The 23,098-nt window shown below is 48.9% G+C and overlaps 2 protein-coding genes across 2 annotated transcripts; one reads left to right on the top strand and one right to left on the bottom strand.

The window, feature by feature from the left end:
* Positions 1-6,461: 6,461 nt before the first annotated feature.
* LOC137903964 (protein shisa-2) lies at positions 6,462-10,787 on the bottom strand. Its single transcript, XM_068748137.1, has 2 exons — positions 10,418-10,787; positions 6,462-7,024 (listed from the first exon to the last, which is right to left on the bottom strand). Exons 1-2 carry the CDS (start codon positions 10,785-10,787, stop codon positions 6,462-6,464), a joined length of 933 nt encoding a protein of 310 aa, XP_068604238.1.
* A 1,745-nt stretch (positions 10,788-12,532) lies between these two features.
* On the top strand, positions 12,533-17,089 carry spice1 (spindle and centriole associated protein 1). Its single transcript, XM_068748063.1, has 16 exons — positions 12,533-12,622; positions 12,697-12,744; positions 12,832-12,972; positions 13,125-13,227; positions 13,338-13,456; positions 13,620-13,708; positions 13,796-13,911; positions 14,043-14,168; positions 14,262-14,536; positions 14,677-14,808; positions 14,886-15,126; positions 15,200-15,579; positions 15,778-15,943; positions 16,029-16,101; positions 16,354-16,417; positions 16,882-17,089. The coding sequence occupies exons 1-16, from the start codon at positions 12,533-12,535 to the stop codon at positions 16,936-16,938; spliced, it is 2,220 nt and encodes a 739-aa protein (XP_068604164.1). The 3' UTR covers positions 16,939-17,089.
* Positions 17,090-23,098: the final 6,009 nt, after the last annotated feature.

Below are 23,098 nucleotides of genomic sequence, written 5' to 3' on the forward strand. Positions count from 1 at the left end.
CGATGTGACGGACTTGCAATGTGTCTGCCTTTTGCCTCTTTCTCTACGCGGAGAAAAGGACTCACGCAAAATTAAACGTGTGTTTGTCACCGTAGGCTGGCAAGGTGATGCAGTGCTGGTACTTCTGGCTGGGCCTGGTCTTGGTGCCCACTGCGTGTTTACTCAAGGACTTTGCTTGGACCGTGTAAGTAGAGCACATTTAATATAAATACATGGGGGGGGGGGGGGGCATACAGAGACTATTTAATTGAAGCGCTTGGATACTTGTGCACGCCTTTACGTCGTGAATCACGCGTATCTGTCAATGAAAGGGTCAAATGTTCCATCTCTGCTATCGCAGCACCCGTCGCACGGTGAGGAAGACGCTCCTGGAGGAGGTGCAGGAGTTGGAGGCTCGGGCCGTCGACCCAGGGGCGGCGGTGCTGAGGGATGCCAGCGGCCGCAGGTATCGTGGGCACTCACAAGCAGTTGAATTTGTCCCATCCCTTTATTCCATTGAGGTTTTGTTTCACCCATTTTAGAGTCTCGATGAGTCCGTTATTGTTGCTGTCTTCGGGCTGTGTGGTCGTTCTCAGTGTGTAGCTGCTTAAATGGATGCACCTCTTAAGACGATTCTTAGTTCAGACTGAGGAATTACACGATGCCCCTGTTATGTTAACCCTTTCAATACCCATTATCGGTTGTTTTTTTTCTGAAATGAATCCAATTTGCAGAATTTGTTTCCAAAGCCATGAATTCACCGTCACCAACGTAGAAATTTGAAGCGTCACAAAGAGCTAACATGTAGATCTAGCCAATGATGTGGCCAGAGTGTGTTTCTATGCCAGCCTGTGTTCCTAACCCCCTGGTGGCACCGTCTGCAGGGCCGAAGTCGAGGCTGAGGTCCCGCTGTAGCAGCAGAGCTGTCACACGATCAAGGAGGTAGTTTCTGGGTTTGCACTGTCTCGCTGTGTGACCCACCCCCCCCCCTGCCCTCAGATGGCCCGTGGGCCTCAACGCGGACTTGATTTCCTCTTTTCTTTTTCATACCTTTCTTTGTTTATTTGCTCATCGGTTTGTTCCTCCTTTCATTTGTCTCTTCTTCTCTGGATTGCCTCGTAGGTGGCTGAATTTGAACTGCTGTACAGACCTGGTGTGTCTCTCTCTCTCTCTCTCTCGCTGCTGTGATTTAGCTGTGTGTGTCTGGTGTTACTAGAGCTGTGCTAGAGAGTAGTTCTTAGTGAGTTCTCAGGATTGACGTAAGTGGACTATCGTAATACTGTGCTATACTAAAGTGATATTGACATGGCGGAAGAAACAAAGTACTCGAGTACTTCCGATGGAAGTCGTTTTTACTTGACTGATTATTTCAGTTTCTCTCACAGTGGTGCTGCACTTTTATTTTAATGAAGGGCCAGAGTATCCTTTCCAACGGTAAGATTAGCAAAGGGTTTATAGTTTTCTGCCATTATGACTCACCGGCATCAAGATGCCAGATGTAAGTGAGTAACCAGTGCAAGCTGTTCTCACAGAGCCGTCCTGTTCCTGAATAGAGCCGTAGATGTGTCTAGTTATGTTCTCAGGCTGAGGAGGGGAACCGCAGCGCTGCTCCTGACCCTCATGGAGGGCCCCGTCCTGGGCTGACCTTGCCTTTAAACCCAGGAGAGGCCCTCCCTCTTTAGAAATGAGGAGAAGTGAAGTAGCTGTGGGCAAAGGTGCAGTGGAGCAAAATGGGGGAAAAAGAGCACATCTGTGTTTGTAGTTCGCGGGGAGGTCCTGGGGTTGGTGGATGGGAAAGGTAGGAGAGCGCAGGAACGTCCCAAGGGAAGAGTTCAAACAAGGCGCGTCCTCGGGATGTCTTTTTGAATCAATAGGTAGCCATAAAGGAACATCACAGGAGGAGAGAGGATCGCTTGATGCACCAGCTTTGTTTATTTGCACATACACACCATTTAGTCTTTTATCGTTCGTTCAGCACGGTCATTTTCCAACAGACCTCATTTTGTTTGGCCAAAGACTTCTTGCGCAAACAGCAGCACCTCTCAATTTTTTTTAACATTTCTTTTTTAATAAAAAAAAGTCCAGTGTGGGGTCCTCAACGGTCACAAAGATCTTTCCAAGCCGCCTCATCCAACCCTGGGGTTGCTGGTGCTATTCCATAGCTATTCCATTGATCGCCATGAGAGACAGGGAAAGCCCTGACATGTCGTCGCGCTTCGTATTTCTACCCAACGTCTCGGCCTGACGACTTTGATGTCTGTAATGACTGCGATTAGACCGGAGGAAAAATATCAGGCTAAATAAGTGCATGTGTGTGTGTGTGTGCGTGGACTTGTGTGCAATATCTGGACAGGCCTTAGTTATTTTTGGTCACGGGGAGGAGAGGAGCCATGACGGCGTGTGGTCTTAGAACAGAGGATCCAGTCTTCTTCTTGGAAAGCGGGGGGGGGGGGCAGAGGAGTGAGGAGTGGTGGTGGTGGGGGGGGGGGGGGGGGGGTTTACTGTGGATGTCCTGTTACCCTGCAGCAAGTTTATGACTTGCTGTTGGGTTAAATTGGATGTCAGAAGCAGTCAGTATCAAATCCACCTCCTGCCGAGGTTCTGGTCTTAAAACCACTTTGTTAGATCATCTGCGTGTTTATCCACGGAGAATTTTACTCTTGGCTTATCCACTTTTAGTTTTTTTTTGGGACATCTATAAGTTGAAGGGCTGCCTTTAAGCGCACTGATTTAAAAAAAATCGACAGGAATTTTGACAGTAACTGCGAGTATCTCTCAGTTGCTGGCGATGGTGTCGTGCAGCCGTGTGAGTGGGGAAGATCCTCTCCCGACAGCTGACATCACCGTGGTAACGGACCTCTCTTTCCTTCCGCTGCAGTCTCAACGAACGGGCCCATCTGCTGACAAGAGTCTTTAGGAAAACACCTTCAAGCGTCGGACGCTCCAACTCCGTGCAGCAGACGGTGTCACGTGAGTGACCGTTTCCAAACACGCGTACTGTACTCTTTATCCAAATAGTCCTTCAGGAACAGAGCTTGAACGTTAACTCGTGATCTGGGGGGGGGCAGGCAAAGAGGGAACGGTGCTGCACATCCCTCAGTTTACTCCAGCGTTCGTCTCTCTCCGCAGACGGTTACGCCTTCTCTCAGGAGGAGCACGGCGTGGTGTCCCAATCCCAGGTAGTGCGCTCCTACGACACCACCCGCCAACGCCCCAGCCTCTGACCTCTCACCTGTCCAAGGTTTCCGCTCATTGTGGCAACGGTTGTCAAGGCAACAGTGGAGACGGATTTACGTGACACCCTCATGTGCCGGTTGATTGAACCCCCCACTGTGGCCTTACTGGAACTATGACCTGACCTCTCGGTGGGGACCGGGCGGGGGGGGGCGGGGTCACCGTCAGGCCGCCGCCGGCGCATGGAGGGCCGATTTATGGATCCTTCAAACACAAGCATGAGCAATCACGTCCACGCACAGACATGACAAGTCGAACTCAGAGACCGCTCCTCATATCTGTATACCCCACGGGCTGGGTTTGCCTCTTGTCAGTGTGTGTGTGTGTTGTGTGTGTGTGTGCGTGCGTGCATTCATTCCAGTGTGTATCTGCCTGTGCATGTAGGTGTGGAAGTGTTTGTGTGTGTATGTGTGCGATAGCTTTGACAGTCCCTTCTCATCCCTTATTCAGTAGAGATGCAGGATGTGGAGGGGATGTCAAAATAAAAGCACGCATGCACCGGTGAATTCCTTTTTAAAAGGGAGGGATGGAACCGGAGACCGAGGACCGCTGGAGCTTTACACGCAGCTACAGGCGCCCAGCATTTCTTGTCCCACCGCCTCACGGCCAAACGCCGCTGGGATGCCGCTGAGGCAGAACGCTCATGCCAAACCGGATCAGCACCACCACTACCACCCTGCTGCAGCGCCGCCGACGCCTCGCTTCCTGCCTGTCTCCGGCCTCCGCTTCCCTCCCGACGTGATTCCTGATCCCGTTTAGCATCGTCGGCTCACAATAAAAGCAGCGAGCCCGGCATTCCGTCTTCACTCTGTCGGATTTCTGCTATTTACCGGACTGTTTCTTTTATCTTGTTTTTATTAAGACGGACACCGATGGTTATGTGTTTAGATATTTTTATTTCCCTGTCATTAATTATTGTTTTTATATTCACGTGTCATAGAGGGAATATTTGACTTGAACTATTGTTAATAGGCATCCATCCTGAACGGACCCGATTGAGGGATCTGCCTGGATCGTATGTTTTTCTGCCTCTGGGATTTGTCTGAGTGTAGAGGTCCGGTTGTCGGTGTGCTCTGTATTCAGGAAGTTCTGGTTCAGGAAGGCTATACTAAAAGGGTGTGAGAGGGGGGGTGGGGGGGTTGTTCATCTGCATCCTAATCATTAAATCTAATCAATCCACAGCTTGACTAAATGTCTGTCTCTCTCTCTTGCTGTCCACTCAGTGGGGGGGGGGCTTAAAATGAATATAGAACTATTGATTTGTACTTGATATGTATGACTTCACAACTTACCAGAATCGCACCTCTCCCACGCTCCATCTTGAAACTCAGGAGAGTCGGTGTCGACAGACCATTAGCCCCCCCCCCCCAGCGACTGGAGTTTAACCGCTATCCACCCCCCCCCTCCCTACTTGGATGCGGCCCAGACCCATTCTGACTCCAGCCGCTCCAGTATGGAGAATCCATTGGGCCACGCTGAGCCAGGGAGCCATTTATGCCCCCCCCCCCAGTGACTCCCCAACAGCCTTCTCGGCTTTCCACATTACCACAGCTACACCTCCACATATCTCCAGTGAAACTCTCCATTGTTGTGGCTCATTGTTGCTCCGCTCTGTGTGACGGGTATTCATCCTGCCCTCTGTGGGTGGCGTACCTGTCTGTGAATAGGTGTGTAATTAGTGTTTAAGGAGAGACTGTTTGTGTTCGGGGGGGGGATTTGGAGGCGGAGCTCTTTAGTGTAAAATCCTGCACCACACTTTTTTTTGTTTTTTTTTGTTTACCACATTTCAAATTGCGTCCTGCGTAAATATCACTTAACCAAAGAGGCGGCGGCAGCAGAGAGAAAGAAACACATGAACTCTGGGAACGTACCTTCCTCTTCAAAAGTTTAATTCTTAGTTCATATGAAAAAGGCTACGCCTGCATCACATTGCACCAATTTCTCTACGTATAGTTTTACAGGTTATTATTGTCCGGGCGCACAGATGAGGCACAAACACGCCGGTTTCGGTTCAGTGGGGCACCTCAGGGATCAGGCTTAGTGTCGCAGCACATTCCGGAGGTTGCATGTTACCGCGCCACCAGTGACCCGGCTGCACAATGGGACAAGGTGGGGGGGGGGTGAAAAATGCAACTTCAACTGTTTTTTTTATTATAATTTTTTTTTACATTAGGTTCTGTGCCCACCTTAAGTGGAAAATAATGACTCAAAGTTGCGGTGGAGCTGCCTGTGTTCTCGACTAGCACCCTGAAGTGAACTGTGGGGAGTGTTAAATACACAAACACACACACACACACGCACACACACACCTCACCAGAGCGAAGTTTTTCACTGTATGATTAATGCCATCTTCCTTCAAGAGCTGCGTCGGACGTTTCTGCGACTCACTCGCACTTTTCAGGTACATTTACTGCCAGCCTTGCATGATTTTTTTTTTTTTTTGGGGGGGGGGGGGGGCTGTGTTTCCACTCAAGGCCGTTTTTTGGTGTGTATTTGTGTGTTTTGAATGGCAGGCGTTGGGTGGAGCGTCACAGTCCGTGTCCTGTGTTCACTTCATTTGAATTTAAATGGTCTACGGGGGGGGATTCCAACTGCCTTTCACATCACACCACGTGCATTTCCCATTACGCGCACAGATCACTCACAGTTACTCATAAGTCCCCGTCCCTCCACACCTCGCGCGAACTTCCACACGTACAGAAAAAACATCTTTTCACATGCTTTCTGTTCTCATGCTTTCAACACAAAACCATACTGTAGTGTATAAACCGGCCCCTGACGCTCACAAGTGCAGATGTGCACAAGGCATGAACAGCATGTGGCCTTTTTTTTTCTTTGCATATCTATTTTTCATAAAGTTGACTGCTATAAATCATCCAGTCATAACTTATTCCAACACATATAGGCCAACGACCCCCCCCCCCCCCTACACACTGTTTGATCTGCAGGCTGTGTGCATTAGTTCCCATCTGAGCCGTTTAATGATACCGTTTTGCCTTTTGCATCGAGACGTCCATCCATCTTACCCCTTAGTATTCTGAGCTTGGCTCATTGAAACATGCCAGGATAGCATAGGACACACTAAACAGACACACCACACACACAATAGCAGAGCAGACCCGGCTGCCTCAGCAGTCCAAGCGAGCCTGCCTCGCTAGTTCCTCTCCGGCAGCGTTCCCCTTGAAGGTCTCTGCCACCGTCCCTCACAGGTAAACCCTCAGAGTGGTCTGCGAGGTCTTTGTCTGTCGTCACACGGTCACCGGAGGGAATTTCTGGTCACTGGAGCCACTGGTTGGAGGAGGGCAGGGCGACTGGAGGGGTCTGTATCCTCCCTGACTGGGGTCCAGAAAAGCCGGGCCGGGGGACACGGCGTGGGCGTAGCCGATGTACTGCGGGTGTAGAAACTGTCCCTGGTGGGGCATGATTTGCGTGGCCTGTTGGCAGTTGAGAACGGAGAAGTTGGTGGGCATGTTGACGAAGACGCTGGCGTCGGGGGACAGGCAGCAGGAGGCCTGAGCACGCAGGATGGGAGGAGGGGCGGGACGGGGTGCGGCGGGCGGGGCGGAGGAGCTGGACGATGTGGCCGTGCTGGACTGACGGGAGGACGAACCTCTGGATGTTCCCGAGCTGGACATCATGGGGATGGTTTCCAGGAGTCTGCCGCCACCGCCGCCGCCGCCCGCCGCACCCCCTGAGGACAGTTCGTGTTTGGGCCGGAGGCAGCGGCAGCAGCACACGGCAACCACAGAGCCCACCAGGATGAAAGCTACAAACACAGACCCCACAATCAGGAAGGGCACATAGATGGGCACTGTAGACGGTGAAGAAAGAGACACAGTCACATTATGGGAAACAACCATCGGAGCAGCTTTAGTGGCAAAGGAACAACATTAATCTTGCTGTCACACGTGAGTAAAGATTGATTAAGGGGGGGGGGGGGGGGGGGGCTGAGCAAGGAGGTGTTTGGACGCGAGTAGAGGAATGAGAGGTACGCTGGGATTGGCTCCCCCGGGAGCCCGGGCTCTCATTAGCCGTTATGAACTTTGTTTTGATCTCCTCTAATCCCCCGGCACCCTGCCGTGCCCCCCCGCACCCCCGGCCCCCCCTCGACCCTGTAGACCCGTGTGCGCTTTTGCATGGACAACATTCTCAAGGCCCGGTTGCCAGCAGATATTTGTGACCGCTCTTTCTTTCCAAGGCTATTTATGACTCACCCTATGACTGCAGTGCTTGGCTTCGCCTTAAGGGAGGGTTTTAGAGTTGAAGGATTTAATGCAGCTAAATAGGAGCTTGCTCAGATCTTTGGGGGGGGGGGGGGGCAATCATCTTTAAATCAACGTAGAAAGCAGACTCCTTCTTGCAGGACCTGTCCTTTCTTTTGTTCGAAAAAAATCAGAAGAAGCAAATCAGACTTGAAAGGACGCAGGATAAGCGCCGTTAATAACCTTGAAACACGATCGACCGTACTTTTTCTTTCTTTTTTCTGCCTTCTGCCTTCACTCTTTCTGCCAAATAACAATAATAATGCTTAGAGTGAAGGTTTCTGGCAGACTGCTGCGTGACAGGCGATAGGATCGCGTCTGAGGCGCTTTCCTTGACTTGCTCATTCCCAAGCTCGCTCGCACAAACACCTTGCAAAACACAATAATGGCCGCGCTACGTTGTAAGTGTTCGGTTGTGTTTTATCGTTCCCACGGGGTGTAGTTATTTTCACCTCTCAATGTGCCCGTGCGTTACGAGGTGTAACTGTATGCCGACGCGAGAGAGGTGGCAACTGGCTCCAGTTTCCTTTTGTGTCTTTTTGAAATGCATCCATACGGCCTTGAGAAACTTTTACAAATATTCTCAACAAATGTAGCGGGGGGGGGGGGGATTAAAGGGGATTACTGCCTGGAACCTGTTAAGAGCTGGAGGGCATCCATGTGCTCAGATTCGGAAGCCCAGGTGACAGAAAGACACGAGGAGGCCACACGATGAAATGAACTGGGACCTTCAGCCGCCCCTCGGCGTGCGAGTGTAAAGAGGTTTCAACGGGAACACGCAAGCCAATGGCTGCCCTCTTCTCCTGCACTAATATGACCCATGCGTCTAAACTCAACTTCTACTCCCTTCTTCTGTCTGAATGGATGACGAGGATGAGTTATTGCCTTTGTCTTGTGTTACTTCTTCCTTGCTTTCACTGCTGAGCTACTTTCCAAAAAGCTGCACAGTAAATCTGCAATGCAGACTTGGAGTTCAGCAAAATAGAACGGAGGATGAAGCCCTCAAATCCTTTACCTAAGTACAAATGCCATTACAGCATTATAAAGCTACAAAAAAAAAAAAAAAACGTAAGTCATAGCACAGACATATTATATTTCTATAAAATGTACTTAAAAGTAGTTTAGGAGTTAGTTTAATGTGTGCCTCACTTAAATGCCAACATTTGATCCTCAGAACTTCAAGCACGGCCATCGAAGACCGATGGGAACGTCATTGGAGTTTCAGCAATACGAACCCAAAGCGTTGAGTCAAACGGAATAAAAGTTCTGATATTACATTTCATCCTGTGGGTGAAATTAAAGACATCAAAGCAGATTCCAACAGCTGCCGAGATATTTCAAGTAAGTTGAAGCTGCTCCAGGCGCAACAAGGAGAAAAACTGCAGCATCGTTCATCCTCTGGGGAGGGCGAATGTCTGCATTAGGGTCTGACAGAAATGAATCCAAGCGGTTTGGAGAAAATTCAGCCTGGACCAAAGATGTGGTTCCAAAAATGAGCTCATTTGTGTGTATGTTTGGGGTGAAACAAATGTGTAATGGAGTCTCCCCATTAGAAGCATCAAGTGGAAATATCTTGCACTGAATCGGTCGTCTGTGATATTTCAGACGTTCTCTTTATCTGTCCGCCCTCCCGTTGTTCCCTGTCGCTCTTCCACACCTGTTGCTGTAGTTGAGCTGCAGCCGCCATGCTTGTAACGGCAGCCCCTTCTCTTTAAGCTCTTGTTTTGGGCACAGTCTTGGCGGGCCGGGCTCTCCTGCAGCTATCCCACGGGCATTCTCCCATTCCTAAACACCATATGTTACTCCATGTTGAGCACATTAATAATGTCCTGCCTGTTATCCCACTGACATCACAGCGTGTATCCTTCCCTGGATGATTAATACGCTGCAGGAATATGATAAATGATCAAAATAGGCAAACGGAACTCAGGCCTTGCTTTTCTTTTAAGTTCTCTTGGCTGGAGGCCACAGAATGAAACGTGTATACGTCTTCCTGTATAGTGATAAGGCATGATAGCATTAGCAAATGACATCATATATAGCTGGAAGTCCAAAAGAGAGAATCACAAAGTAAGCCTTTGGTGCCGTTTTTGCTGTTTTCCATGTTGATCTTCATGTTGATCTTCTATCTGAAATAGTCAAGGGCTTGATGGTAGACTCATTTATGGGAACTTGGGAACGCCACTTTTCACTAAATAAGTTGGAGCAGGATTTTGATATAATTAAATGATCCTGTTTATATAACTGTCTTTTTTTTTTTTATCATAGCAGAGTGAGAAGCACTATAGGGAGGCATGTGGGGGGGGGGGGTTACAGCAGGAGCTCCATGATGGGAAAGGGGCACCAGGAGTCTGGTATAAATGATACATAACGCAATTTGTATTTTTCTCCTCACGGGGGGGGGGGGGCTGTCAGCGCCTTTGGTGCAGCCGCTGTAGAGGATCCGGCCGTGTCCAAACTTGATCCCCGTGGGGACAGCGTGATCTGAGTCTCTTTTACCGTCACACAACCAGAACAAACGCGTCTATTTATACGCGCAGCGCGCCGCAGTTCGCCACTTGTGAGCGCAGTTAACATGTTTTTTAGGAAGAGTCTGCTGCCTGTTCTCCTGCTGCAGATGTAAACTCTTAACAGGAAGATGCTGTGTGTGTGAGAGAGAGAGAGCCTGTTGGCTTTATGAGAGGAAACCGAACCCTGTCATGGGGCTGCAATTTACTATAACATCCTGTGCACGCGCGCCGCGGGCATGGCGTCAACACACTTAGCGTTTAGATTTATTTATAGGTGTACTTTGGGTTAAATTGAAGAGGGGTCGCGTTCCTCTTTCCTTGTGCCCCCCCCCCCCCCCCCCCAATAATCAATCAAAACGCTAATTGATTCTTTTGTGGAAACCCCCCATTCCTCAAAAGGTTGTTTGAAGTAGAATCCGGTGCTTTTAATACCTGCATCGGAGTCCTTCTCCTCCTTGCTCCCGGCCCCGGGCTGCTGCGCCTGCCGGTCGTTGTCGCAGCCGCCCTGATCCAGCCGCGCGTCCGTGCTGGAGCAGCAGTAGCGCAGCTCGCATTTCCCGCAGCAGATGATGGCGTCCTCTGCGTCGATCTTCTCCGGGCACTGGAAGCCTTCTTTCCAAAGCCCCTGATTGTCCCGCCAGCCGTGGCAGTACTCCCCGCTGGCCTCCACGTCAATGATGAGCAGGAGCAGAGTCGCGATCACGGTCACATACGTCGGTAAACCTCCGCCCGACATCCTCGGCCGGGTGGCCCGCGGCCGCGTGTTGGCGCACTGGGAGCGAAAGAGCGATTTTAACTCCATATATCTACCTAGTTTTGGGAGGGGAGTGATCAGGAGGATCGATTAGAAGCAGGGAAGAGAGGGCAAGGAGTGAGAGAGCAAAAGAAGCTGTCATTTGTTAGAGGAATCCCGTGCGTAATTCTCCAGAAGCGGCAAAGCGTAGCCGTGATTATCCAAAAGTTGTACAAAACAGATATACTGTTGGGAGTAAATTTATCAACGAAGTAATAAAGTCTTAATCTTGATTGATAATCCAGTTAAAAGCACGTTAATCCAGGACTGAATGGTCTCCTTCGGTGCCGCATGGACCGCAGGTCGAGGCTGCGCGTCTCTCTCGCTGGTTCCTCAAATGACGCCCCGCAGGGGTGCAAAGAAAGCGCCGCTTGTAGCCTGATCCATCCCGCTGTCACTCACGAGGACCCCCTCGCCGCCAGCTCCGTGCGCTAATTTGACTTTTCAAACTCTTGCGGATGAATAAAGATTACTGGGCGCCAGAAGACATGCAGCCGACCGAGTGTGCGTTTGGTGAAGTTACAGCCCGGTGGAACCGAAGCGCACAGAGTCTGTCCTACTTGTAGGCGTGTAAAGAAGTCCGATTCAAACGCATCCAAACTCCAAACACTATAGTGAAGACGCAAAGAGTAAATATCCCTTCTGGTTGAAAGTTGTAGAATTATAAGAACATGCTTCAGTTTTTGCAGAGAACTTCTTTATTTTCCAAAGTGGAATTTGAAAAAGAAATATTCTAAATTATTCATTCTATATAGACAATCGAGTCGAAAGCATCAGTTTTCAGATCTCCTCTTCTTTTGTTTATATTTTATCCTTAAATATTTGGTTTTATTTTTTTTTAATTGGTATTCAGTTATATTGTTGAGTGCTTTTACTTTTAAATGAAGCAAGTTTTTCCGGTCAAACGTCATTTCTAACTTAATGCAGAAATTATCATTACAACAGTTATCCCAAACTTTGGACAAACTTTTTATTTAATTTGCTCTATTCTGAATCTTGTTGAAAGTACAGCGGCTGGAGCGTTTGGTAATTTGGTGCTTAATTTGGCGCTGCACATGCAGACATTCTTCCTTACTCACACTACCAGGATTTACTTAATGACAGCGCCATCTAGTGGAGCTTCCAGACCATCGCTCCTTTGCGCATATCTGGCAAAATTATGAAATGGCGAATGATGAAAAAGTTTTAAGGTGAATAATTGAAAATATTGTGTGAAAATCCCGAGCTCTTGATATATACATTATAATTTTAAATATTCATGTTTTGGCAAGACATTCTGTAAATTGTGTCGTTATATATACATTTATATATCAGTTATTAAAGTTATTTGACTGAAAAATCTGAGAAAACGCATTCACTTCAACCTGTAAACTATTTTTTAACTTCACCTGCCGCCCGGCTCGCCAGTACTTCATTTCCCATCACGCACCGCCGCGACGCGAGTGCCCGTAGCGACGAGCACAGGAAGTGACGCGCGGCTCTTCAAAATCTGTCACAAGTCGAAGAGTAAGTTGTTTTTTATGACCGTGAACCGTGAAGCTGTAACCGGTAACGGCGGATAAAACCGGACGCGTTCTTCAAACACAATTAAACGTGACTTCGCGATATAGAATGTAACACTTAGCTAACGCCACTGTTACCTGCACGAATGTGCCGGCTAAAGCTAGCTAGCTAGCTAGCGTTGCGTAAACAAAACAATCGTAAACTTCTGCTCTGGAGCGATTTGACAAATCCTTTCATCTTTACCCGGATAGATGTCGTTTGTGAGAACGAGTCGTCCGCAACACACCAAAGGGAAAAGGCCTGTTCGCGCAAAGAGGGCGGCTGCTAAAGGGGACTGGGTGGTGAGTCCCGACACCGCCAACAGCTTTATATAAAAGTAAAGTAAAAGTAATGGCTGCTCTCTCGTCGTTTTCAGAGCACTGTCAATGATCTGTCGGTACATAAGCTGACGCCTGCAGAGCTGGTAGGATGGACGTGCACAACAGGAGCAGCTCGTTTCCGGTTCTCCTCACGCTGTGCATCAAATGTGATGGTTTTTCCTCTCCTTTAGAACCATCGGCATGAGATTCACAAATCCCACAACAAGGCCGCAGCTCAGTGGGAGCTGAGAGAGAAAGCCCTGCAGCGTCGGTTCAGGGGCCGTGCTAGCCCTGCACGGCTGGACCAAGCTAGCCTCAGCATCATCAGGGAGGTACAGTGTGTGTGTGCGTGCGACCTTTAGTGCCTTTTACTCTTTGATTTAGTGACAATAAAGGTGTGAATGCGAGCATGACTGATATGTTCTCACTCTATTAGCTCTTCCGCGCCTCATGACGATGACGTCGACGTGTTTCCTTGCTGAAGGTGTTCTCTGATCAGCTGCTGCTGCAGGATGTGTTGGCTCGCTCTGACAGAGCCATGGCGGTGGTCAAAGACTTGTTTGGCGACGCTCCGCGCCGGCAGACGGGTAGGAAGCTCCTCCGGCCTCGTTCTTGAATTGTACCTCTAAGTGAACACCAACGCACGGAAATCCTGCTTTTAAATCTCATCCAATGTGTGTAAATGTGTATTTCCAAGGTCACCCCAGTGTCACCGTGGCTCCAAACTGTGACGCCGACTCGGCACTGCCCGTCCTCCAGAGGCCAGATCCTCCAACTCGGCTTTCCTCGCTCAGCCAGTCTATGGTGGACCCACAGGTGTGTGTGTGTGTGTGTTTCAAAATACTAGCAGTTATTTGTGTTTTTTTTCTTGCTGATCAAATGTGATCCATTTCTTCATACTGTTTTCTCTCTAATGATGTAATTATTCCAGAATATTTTACCTGCATGCTTTATCTGTTAACTCGTTTGTTTATTTCAGGCTCTTAATGAAGTCGAGGCTTCGGAAGAAGACTATAGTGATGAAGGTGCTGCTCCTACTGGCCGTTCAGGCTATCATCCAGTCAGAAGGTAAACGAATGCTACCTGCCGTCGCAGCGTGAGGCGTGCGTGAAGCCCGAGGTTTCAGATCCGCTGCCTGTGACGCTTTCTTCGCAGCGCTAACCTGCGACAAACGAAGGCCCGTTCTCGATTCGCGCAGCAGCAGGACCATCCGAAGTCGGATCACGCGTACGAAGACGGGCGCGCATCAGGAAGAGCGCCAGACCAAACGGGTGTGATGAAGGGGTGGACTCCCCCCAGGAGAAGGGGGAAAAAAAAAAAAAATGTTTTGTTTAAGCCAATCACGTCACAGGAAAATGTCGTTTCCCAAACCCTTTCTTCTTTCTTCTTTTATCTTTTTTAGCTCTTAATGCCACACTGTGTGTCCAGAATGTTCAGCCCAAGCAAAGCAAGTCAGAGGAAGACGAGGAGGAAGAGCCAGTCACAGTTTTCCAGATCTTGAACCCCGAGGTTCCTCCCAACAAGCCGGGTAGAAATCGAGACAGAAGCTGCATAACGGTGTTTGAGAATGTTTCCATGTAAAACGATAAATAATAAAATGACTGCTGACTTTTTTTTCTAGGGAAAACCAAGAATTGCACCAACAAGACCAGGAAGTGTGTTTCCCTGAGTCGGCAGTTGGACCGGTCCCCCCCCGCCTCTCCTGGGGGGGACCGGTCCAGTCTGGGCCTCCTGCAGGCCATGCTGGGTCAGGTGGAGGCCGACCTGGACGCTCTGAGTGCCGATGCCGCGCCCGCTTCAGCGCCGAGTCGAGAGCTTCACGGGAAACGGGGACTCACCGGATTCTCCGTGGGCCTGATCTCCGCTCTGGGACGTCTGGTGCTCCTCCTCAAACGGGTTCGAGACGTTTAAAAGTGTCTCGTTCGGTCACAACTAAAGATTCGCGGCGTCGTCCGGCCCCGCGTGGCTCTATTATGGGATGTGGCTGGCTTGTTTTTCGCTTTAAGGCGTGCGCCGCTCTGTTCGTCCGTCCGCAGAGAGAAGAGGAGGCTCGCGGAGAGGCTGAGGAGAGGAGGAGCCTGGAGGAGGAGGTGAGGGAGCAGCGTGGGCTGATTGACGCTCTCACAGCCGAGACGATGGCTCTGAGAGAAGAGGCGGCCGCCCTGCAGGTCGGACTGGCGTGTAACCCGACACCGCGTCACTGCACGGTGCACGCACTCCAGCTCTACCGCTCGGTTCCTCTCAGGTCGGGCTGAAGCAGCAAACGGCAGAACTGGAGCAGAAGCTGGACACGGTGGTGTTGGTGATGGGGGGGTTAGGCCCGCTGGGGGCTCACGCCCACCCCCAGCCGGACGCTGGTGTTAAAACGGCGGTTTGTCGGCCTCCGCCGCCTGCTGAGGGGGATCCTGAGCCAGCCGCTGCTTCTCCTGCTGTCCTACTCTCCTCCCCCAGACGGAGGAACCAATCACAAAGTCCTGGTAACGGCCTCTTACTTTACCTCGTTTTGCCCTCATGGCGTCCTCCTCTGTCAGCTAACCCCGCCCCCCCCGTGACTCATCTCCATAGAGCCACGCCGGGAGCTTCTTCCTGCAGATATGATGCGTTCCTACAGGAACATCCAGAGCCGCAGTTCCTCCAACAGCCTCACCAGCTTGCCCTCCGCGTCTTCGGTATCGCCGACCTCTGGCCCGATCAGCTCTCGGCTCTCTCCGGAGGCCATTCTGGCTGAGATCGCTCAGCTGAGTCGGCAGAACGACCTGATCAAGGCCCAACTTAGCCAGGCTAAGGGCCCCGGGTCAGGGGTCGCTGGGTCGGCCGCGGGTAGCAACGAGCAGAGTAGGTTGAGCTCTGGCAGCGGCGGAAGCGTTGGAGAGAGGACGGCGTCGGTTTGCAGCGGCGCAGAGAAGAGTCGGGCAGAAAGGGAGCCGCTCCCTGAACAGGTAGATGAAGTCTCGACGTGACCACGCGCTGGGAAAGTGAAGTTTGCTGCAGTTAATTCGTAAGAAACGAGAAAGAAAAACAGGAGTTATTTATTTTTATTTGAAGATGAAGCTGATTTGATAGATCAAAGGTCGTTTTTAACAGGAGGGTTTTGATCCAATCCGATGGAGTTTCTCTCCTTCGTCTTCTCGTTAAAGGTACCGTCGGCCAACGCGCTCTCTGTGAGCAGCGTGGAACAGCGCCTCCTGGAGCTGAACAGACAAAGTGCGGCGGCGAGGGGCCGACTGCTGGAGCTCATCGAGCAGCAGAAGCGAAGCGTTTCGGCCCGAGGTTGTCCCGCTGATTCTCTGATTCAACCCGCAGGTACGATCGCCCAAACCGCTCTTTAACTGAAATGAATAAATAGAATAAAGAAGGAATCATTCTATTGTGTTGTCCTTAGGTGGAGGAGGAAGTCCAGAGTCCTCCACGCTGGTTCCTGAACGGGAGGTCCCGTCTCAGACTGGCGTCGGTGAGCGCCGGTGAGATTTCCTTCAACGTTCTCGCCTTGCTTTCTCCTTTTTGCTAATACTGGATTTTTTTTTTCATGATATTTGAAATATTGAGTTTCTTTAACACTTGGTACGGCTAAACTTAGCTTATGTTCTAAAACAGAGGGAAGTACTTATACCCTTATTTAATAAACTCACCGTCAAGCCTGCACACTAGGAAGAATATCGATGATAACATGATTACGTTTCTGCTTATTAGTTATCGCTTCTTGTCGTTTTCAGAGATGTCGGTTCTGAAGCGTCGTCTCAGAGCGTTGGAGGCGTAATGAAGGGCGGGAAGACGCAGGTACACACACCCAGGCGAGCGGCGTCACGCTAGCATCTGTCGTTGCCATGAGTTACGTCTCATCACGAGCTCATCAGAGAACCTGAGCTTTCCCTACGTTTGGACCTCGACTTCTGCGTTGGAATGTTTCCCCTCAAATGTTCAAGGCTAATGTGATCTAACCCGCCTAAATATCGGCATTAGCTGTTAGCAGTTGCCACGGTTACAGTTAATATGTGGGGGGAACTGCTGTGACCTTACATCCATGACGGGCGAGCTTGGGAACGCCTTGGGGGGGGGGGAAATGCCTTCAGTTGTGGAGCAAAGACCGACTCGGAATCGAGGATGAACCGATTAGATTTTGGCGGTCAAAGGTCGAGGGATGAAATCCGTTCCCATCCCAGCTCTGCTTCAAACTATATTTGACTCCCGAGACCTTTGCCTTTGGATCTGGATCCCTCATCTCTTTCCTTTTCCCACCACAGACGGAGGAACGGAGTGAACGAGACGGCTGGTTTGCCTTGTCCTCTCACGTGAGATGACGAGAGCCAAGCGGAGGACGAACACTTTGTCCTGTTTGTTACGTTGTGTATGTCTTAAAGTCATTTTAACTGAAGGATATGAAGGAAGTATAACTCTTGGGATATTTTATTGGAGATACTTGTGCCACGTTGCCTCATTAAACTCGATGAAACTGTGGATTAGAGTTATTTGTACAACAAAACACTAAAATGCACAAACTGATCTGGTTTCCACTTTGTTGATCCTCGGCAGCGACAGACCTGTGTGTGTGTGTGTGACACAGAAAAACGTGCACCGCAATTACAAGTCAGCAGATGGCGCCCTAGAGTCAGTCATTGGACAAAACTAACTGATGGGAAAGAGGATTTTCAAATCACAACGTGCATCAAAGGTTGACAACTATTTAAACCAGTTCTGTTGTGGCTGTCTGAAGCATCTGAAGCATGTGCTTCACCTGTAGCAGCGTTCAGCTCGCTGGCTGCTGCTCTAATGAGGCCCTTAACTAAGCCTTAAGTTAAGAGGCCGTTCAGGTAGTGTTTGCTGAGGGCCTTTAAGGATTCGAGGTGACGCTGGAGAGGGAAGGGGGGTGCTTGCCCCCGTGCGACAACAATGGCCGGCAGGGAAATCAAAAGGAGTAAATATTGCAGATAATAACAGGACGGAGGCATAAAGAGGCCGCGGGGGGGCAGCAGCCGCAAACGTGGTGTCAAAGGTCATTATGGAGACGCGGGGGGGCCTTATTGTGTCCAGCCCGGCTGAGTGTAGGACGGGGTGAATGGGGATTAACCCCCACCCCTGGGTACGTTCACAGCCTCAACAGACTTCCTTTGCTTCTCACGCGGACATATTTACGCATTCTATCATTCAACCTGCAGCAAAAATGAAGTTGAGATTAATTTGATCTGTTTGGAACCTAAAGATTTGAACCAATGTCGGAGTGATACGCAGATAAACAAAGATGTGGGGGTGTAGCTGGGGCAATGCAAGGGGGGGTAGATTTCCTTACTCATTTAAATCTGCCCCCCACTTCACCTCAGCGAAGGAGCCTGAAGTCACTCAGTAAAACACACACACTGAAGTTTGTGTGTTTTACTGAGTGCACACACCCCCAGTGTGACGAGGGCTCTGTCAGGTAGCCGCCGAGACTCCGCAGAGACCTGAGCAGGAGCTCAGCTAAAGAGGAAAAGCGTAAATAATTATTGATTTCTTTTCTTTTGAAATACAGTATTTGATTCTTAAATTCCTCTGAGCAACAATTTAATTAATTTATCTTTAACATGTTTGGATGTATCTTGTATATTTTCTGCAAATACAAGACTTATTTTTCTTGTGTATATATATATATATATGGCAAAAATACTAATCCAAATGCACTCTTAAGTAAAAGTACATCTTTACGTTTATTTGTTTTATAAAAGTTCAGATAAATCCTGCAATTTAAACTTTCAATGGTGCAGTGTCGCTATTGAGCCCCAAGAGGGCAGTGTTAACGTGACAGTGCTGTAACTTCATTTTGACTTTTTCCAAACTTTTTCCATAGTATGTTTTTTATTTCTTACATAAAAAAGAATATAACAACAGTAGAATGACGTTATATATATATATATATATATATATATATATATTTTAAATGCTTATCAAACAAAAATAATTAATATTAAATTGATCACAGCTGTTTAAATGCCTGAGTGCTTTGGGGTTTGGGCCACTGGTACATAATAAAGACACAGTGTTGTTATTATTGTTGGTTTGTTTTGATGCAGATTGATGCTTCAGCCTGTAGAAATAGTGGCAGAATTATTTTGCTTTTGCACCAACTGTGGCTTTAAAATCTCTCACGTTTAGGAGTCAGTGTGGTGTGACGTGCACGTGTTCACGTGTAGGCATGGGTAGCGTGTGTGTCCGTGTGTGTGTGTGTGGGAGTGCACTTTGCAGCTGTGCGACATTCTGATCTGAAGCAGGCTATTGCTTGCTGTGAAAATATTATTGCAAGTGTTTATTATTGGTTCGATGTGAAACAGTGGGAGTGTTGTGTGGACTGCACGGCCTGCTGGAGTTAGGAGTGTGTGTGTGTGTGGGGGGGGGGTGTTCCTCCCTTATCCTCCTCTCTGTTTCCCACAGGCCAGCCCCCCGACCCGTGGCCCATTGCACTCTGGGTAATGGGGAGGCCTATTGGAGTTGATTAGTTCCGGCTGGATCCCAGATAGAGTTCTGACAGGCAGGAGAAACGAGCTCCCAGCGTGACCCACCTCCCCCCCCCCCCACCCCCCACACACACCCCTGTCTCAGGCACAATGGGCAGGGCAGGGGAAGGGCTTTTTAAACAACTGTAGCTTCACTCTACCCTGCTGCCCCCCCCCCGGGCCCCAAAACTAGACAATTATTATGACCAAAAAAACCACACACACATTACGCTGCAGTTTCAACTTTTCCAAGTGTCCTCTCACACGTAGTCGCCGAGGTGGGACGGGCGTGGAACCTTTTCCATTTTCAGCCTAACACTATCTCACAAGTCTTTCTGCATCGAGGATGCAACAGAAGGGCTGCTGGGATGGCTGCAGCGGGAACAGCGTGCTGCCTGGAGGAGAGTCGGCGCCCATCAGAATCAGGCCCAGCGTGTCGTACTGTACGAACCGCCACCGCGGCCTGACACATTCCAGGAGCCGGATCATTCACACATTCATCCCCCTGCAGCTTCGTCCTTTCTGTCCTCTCTGTCCTCTCTGTCCCCCCCCCCCCGCCCCATTCGGATCCTCTCTTTCTTCTTCTCCCACTCCTTCTTTCTCCACACATAATTGATTAAGGGTCGTTTTCATAAATCAATTTGGAACGCACATCAGTCAGCCCTGAATGGAGCAACCCCCACCCCTCTGAGCAGTGGTATTAATCTACCTCAGTGCCCCCCCCCCCCACACACACACACACATACACACACTATTTCCAGTCCGAACAAAAGGTGATGGGTTTGAAGGTGCAACAAAAGTTAAAGGAGTCCATTTTTTTCCATGTCTTCCTCACACATCCCGAAAACAAACAAACAAACAAACGAATATGTTGCTTGCACACTCAGCAGGCCGTCGTATCTCACTGCTCTTTATAATTAGGCTGGTTTTAGCATCCTTATTAAATGACTTCATCTCTTCTCTCTCTCTCTCTCTCTGTCTTTTTCTCCAAAGCTGTTTTGACATTAATGTAACCATGACAACCACCCTTATTCATTAGGAAAAAAACCTGCCAAGTTGCAATGGATTCTAGGAATATGAGCCTCCAACAGCTGCTAGTGATATTCCTGCCTTCCTCCGCTCCCCTTCGCTCTGGATTTTCTTACACTCTGCCCTTTTTCTCTCTAATGTTTTCTTTCACCTTGATCTTTTGTTCTTTTTTTTTTTATTACCTTCTTTGTACCCCCGTTGCTGCAGCTCTATTAGTTTCTCCTTCTTTTACCCCCCCCCCCCCCCCCCTCTCCGTGCTTCGGGGTGTTGGCTTTAGTGGTAGTGAAAGCTGCTTTGCCTTAAAAACAGTTTGTCTTAATGAGAGGGGCTCAAGGTAGGGGAGGTGGCATGCAGGAGCGAGGAGGTGGTGGTGGTGGGGGGGGGGGTCACAGCTGAAGCCAATTGCGTCTCTTTCCTGTCTGAGGTGCTGCAGGCTGGGGTCAAGCTCAGGGTCACGCTGCCCCGTCACTCCGGCTGCGTCCTGGTGCCGGTTCTGAATTGCCTCCAGCATGGTGTGTACAGGACGGGGTGTGTGTGTGTGTGTGTGTGTGGGTGTGTGTGTTTGAGTGAGTTAAGAGGCGAGGGGCAGGAGGCACATCTGTTTCTGATCTCCCAGAACGCCTTGCTCTCCGGACCTGGAGGTGCTGGCGTGCCTGTGGAGGACCGGGCGGGTCAACGGTCACACGAAGCCAGAACGGGTCGGCCCCGGCGTGGCGCTAAATGTCTGTTTTTACAGCCACCTTCTCCACTTCCTTCCACTTCAGCCGCTCCTAAACCGACATTTTCAAAACTGAGAAGCAGCTCTTGTGAAATTTGGCAGATTCGGTCTGGAAAAGAGTCAAATATGCAGTTTAATGCGTTCTCTTAATAAGGCCTCATTGTTGCTGAGAGCTATTTAGACTAGCGTAACATATGGGCTGGGAACAGAGGGGGAGGGGGGGGGGGGGGGGCAGAGATATCTGCATGATATAATATCAAGCTGTTGCTCCAGGAACGCCGCGTCCTGTTCCAGGGCCTCCAAATGAAGTTCTTTGTTCCTGTAGAGGAGAAAGGCTTCATGACTTTCACGATTACTAAACCCTTTCCTGTCTGTTTATTCTGTTCATCTATTTACTCCATTTGATGAAACTTGCAGGGAGACAACGCGCCTTCCTTCCCTCCTCTTCCCTCCAGTCTTCCTCTCATCCCGACAGCATCGTCTTTCTTTCCATTGCTTCTAACATTTCCTTGTCGCCTTTCGAGACCACACTTTATTTAGGTTTTGTCAGCTCTCGCGCCTTTTTTTTCTTTTTTTTAAAGCCACAGTGTTAAGAAATATCTGGAAAGACCCGCTCTCTTCCCTTTCCTCTCCTCACTCCTGCTTTTCCTCCTCCTCCTCCTCCTCTTCATCCTCTCCAGCTGCATGGTAGAAGGTGAGTTGGAGATGAAACACCACATCGGTCTTTGAACAGAGGCCATAAAAAAGGCGCATATTAACGAGCATGACTAACAAGCTGCAGAGCCTGGCGAGCTGCACACGCACACGCACACCTTCATCACACTCCATTCTCCGTCCATGTGGCTCTTTGGACTTTCGGCTGCAGCTTTCCTTCACCTTCCACATGTTTCATGCATGATACGCCCACCAGGCCTGTTTTTAAATATGAACTTACATTTGGATCTTTGGACTCACGTTCTACTGGTTGCGATACGATGCATGTAAAAATAATAATAATAATAATTTGTTTATGTTTTTGACGCCGTTTGTAGGTTTGTAAGCAGGATTACAAAAAAATCTGAAGATGGGTCTTGGTCTAACTTACATCCCGTTACATTTTGAAAGAGATCAGGATACACGCAAAAAAAAAAACATCTGGATTTTCCCAGGCTTTAAAAACAACAAAAACTTGTATGCATATGCAAAAATATGCATTCAATTCACTCACCAAAAATCACAGTCATAAAGGGGTCCGATATGAACCATCAAGAAAATGTCTTCTGGATCAGATCCAGAATGAGGTCAGCAAGCAATATTACGTTTTAACATTAAAGCCCATTCATGGATTCAAAAGTCAGTTAAAATCAACTCTGATTCACTTTTGCTTCTCATGGTTGTTCTTGGTGTCTTTATACACCGATCTAGAACCTTTTGATGATGATCCAGATGGGGAATGAGCTGCTTGGCGGAGGTCTGCGCTCTCTGAGTGCTTTTCTAGTTTATATATAATGTGAATTCATGAAACTGCATTGACTCAAAGTAAAAAAACGATGGATATTTAGCAGACATTTGGGATTATAGTTTCATTCCTGGCTTCGTTTTGTCTTCTTATGGCCGACCTGTGGATCAAATCTTCCAACTGCTCGTGTTTCTTGCTTTTGGCGACGTTTTTATGTTCTATATAACTTGAGGAGTGCAAATGTTATCGATGATACCGATCGCCAAACCAGCAAAGGTTGTAACTGTGATGGTTCCCAGTAGAGCGCATGTGTACCTCGGCCAAACGCCCAACAGTCCCTTTAATTCCATCAAGCCTTATCCAGAATCAAACCCAAAGCCCTGTGACCATAATTTGAGGTTGCTGTGTTTGTAACAGTCTACCAATTAAATCTGGTGGATCTGTGGTTTGCATTTGGAGCTGTTCTCAGAGATGCCGACTGTAAATATCTACGCATTCCCTGAGGCGTGAAAGAAAATGTGGAAAAATGCTCCTAATGTTTGGGGGAGAGAGAAAAGGTCATAAAACAAATTACACCGTCTATGTATGGACTGAGAATCCAACATCGTGTTGGATTTTTTTTAAAAATCCTAATTGATGGATCATTTCCTGAAGGAATTAAGGAAATGTTTTACAATCTGGATGTTCACCGCCGTCGAGATCGGCACTTTTTATTTTACCTGAACCGCTCCCCTAACTTTCCACACAGTTTAATGTAAATGAGGTATTTATTTATTTACTTTGCTGTAAACCTACAAACAGTCAAAGGAACA

Source organism: Brachionichthys hirsutus, chromosome 14 (genome assembly GCF_040956055.1).
Source record: "Brachionichthys hirsutus isolate HB-005 chromosome 14, CSIRO-AGI_Bhir_v1, whole genome shotgun sequence".
Classification (NCBI taxonomy): domain Eukaryota; kingdom Metazoa; phylum Chordata; class Actinopteri; order Lophiiformes; family Brachionichthyidae; genus Brachionichthys; species Brachionichthys hirsutus.

Excerpts from the sequence above, each read along its gene's own strand:
- LOC137903964 (XM_068748137.1), bottom strand. The coding sequence starts at position 10,787 with ATGGAGTTAAAATCGCTCTTTCGCTCCCAGTGCGCCAACACGCGGCCG. Across the intron at positions 7,025-10,417 it reads GGAGAAGGACTCCGATGCAG|TGCCCATCTATGTGCCCTTC; the intron begins GTATTAAAAGCA and ends CACCGTCTACAG.
- spice1 (XM_068748063.1), top strand. The coding sequence starts at position 12,533 with ATGTCGTTTGTGAGAACGAGTCGTCCGCAACACACCAAAGGGAAAAGG. Across the intron at positions 12,623-12,696 it reads CTGCTAAAGGGGACTGGGTG|AGCACTGTCAATGATCTGTC; the intron begins GTGAGTCCCGAC and ends CGTCGTTTTCAG. Across the intron at positions 14,809-14,885 it reads AAGAGGCGGCCGCCCTGCAG|GTCGGGCTGAAGCAGCAAAC; the intron begins GTCGGACTGGCG and ends GGTTCCTCTCAG.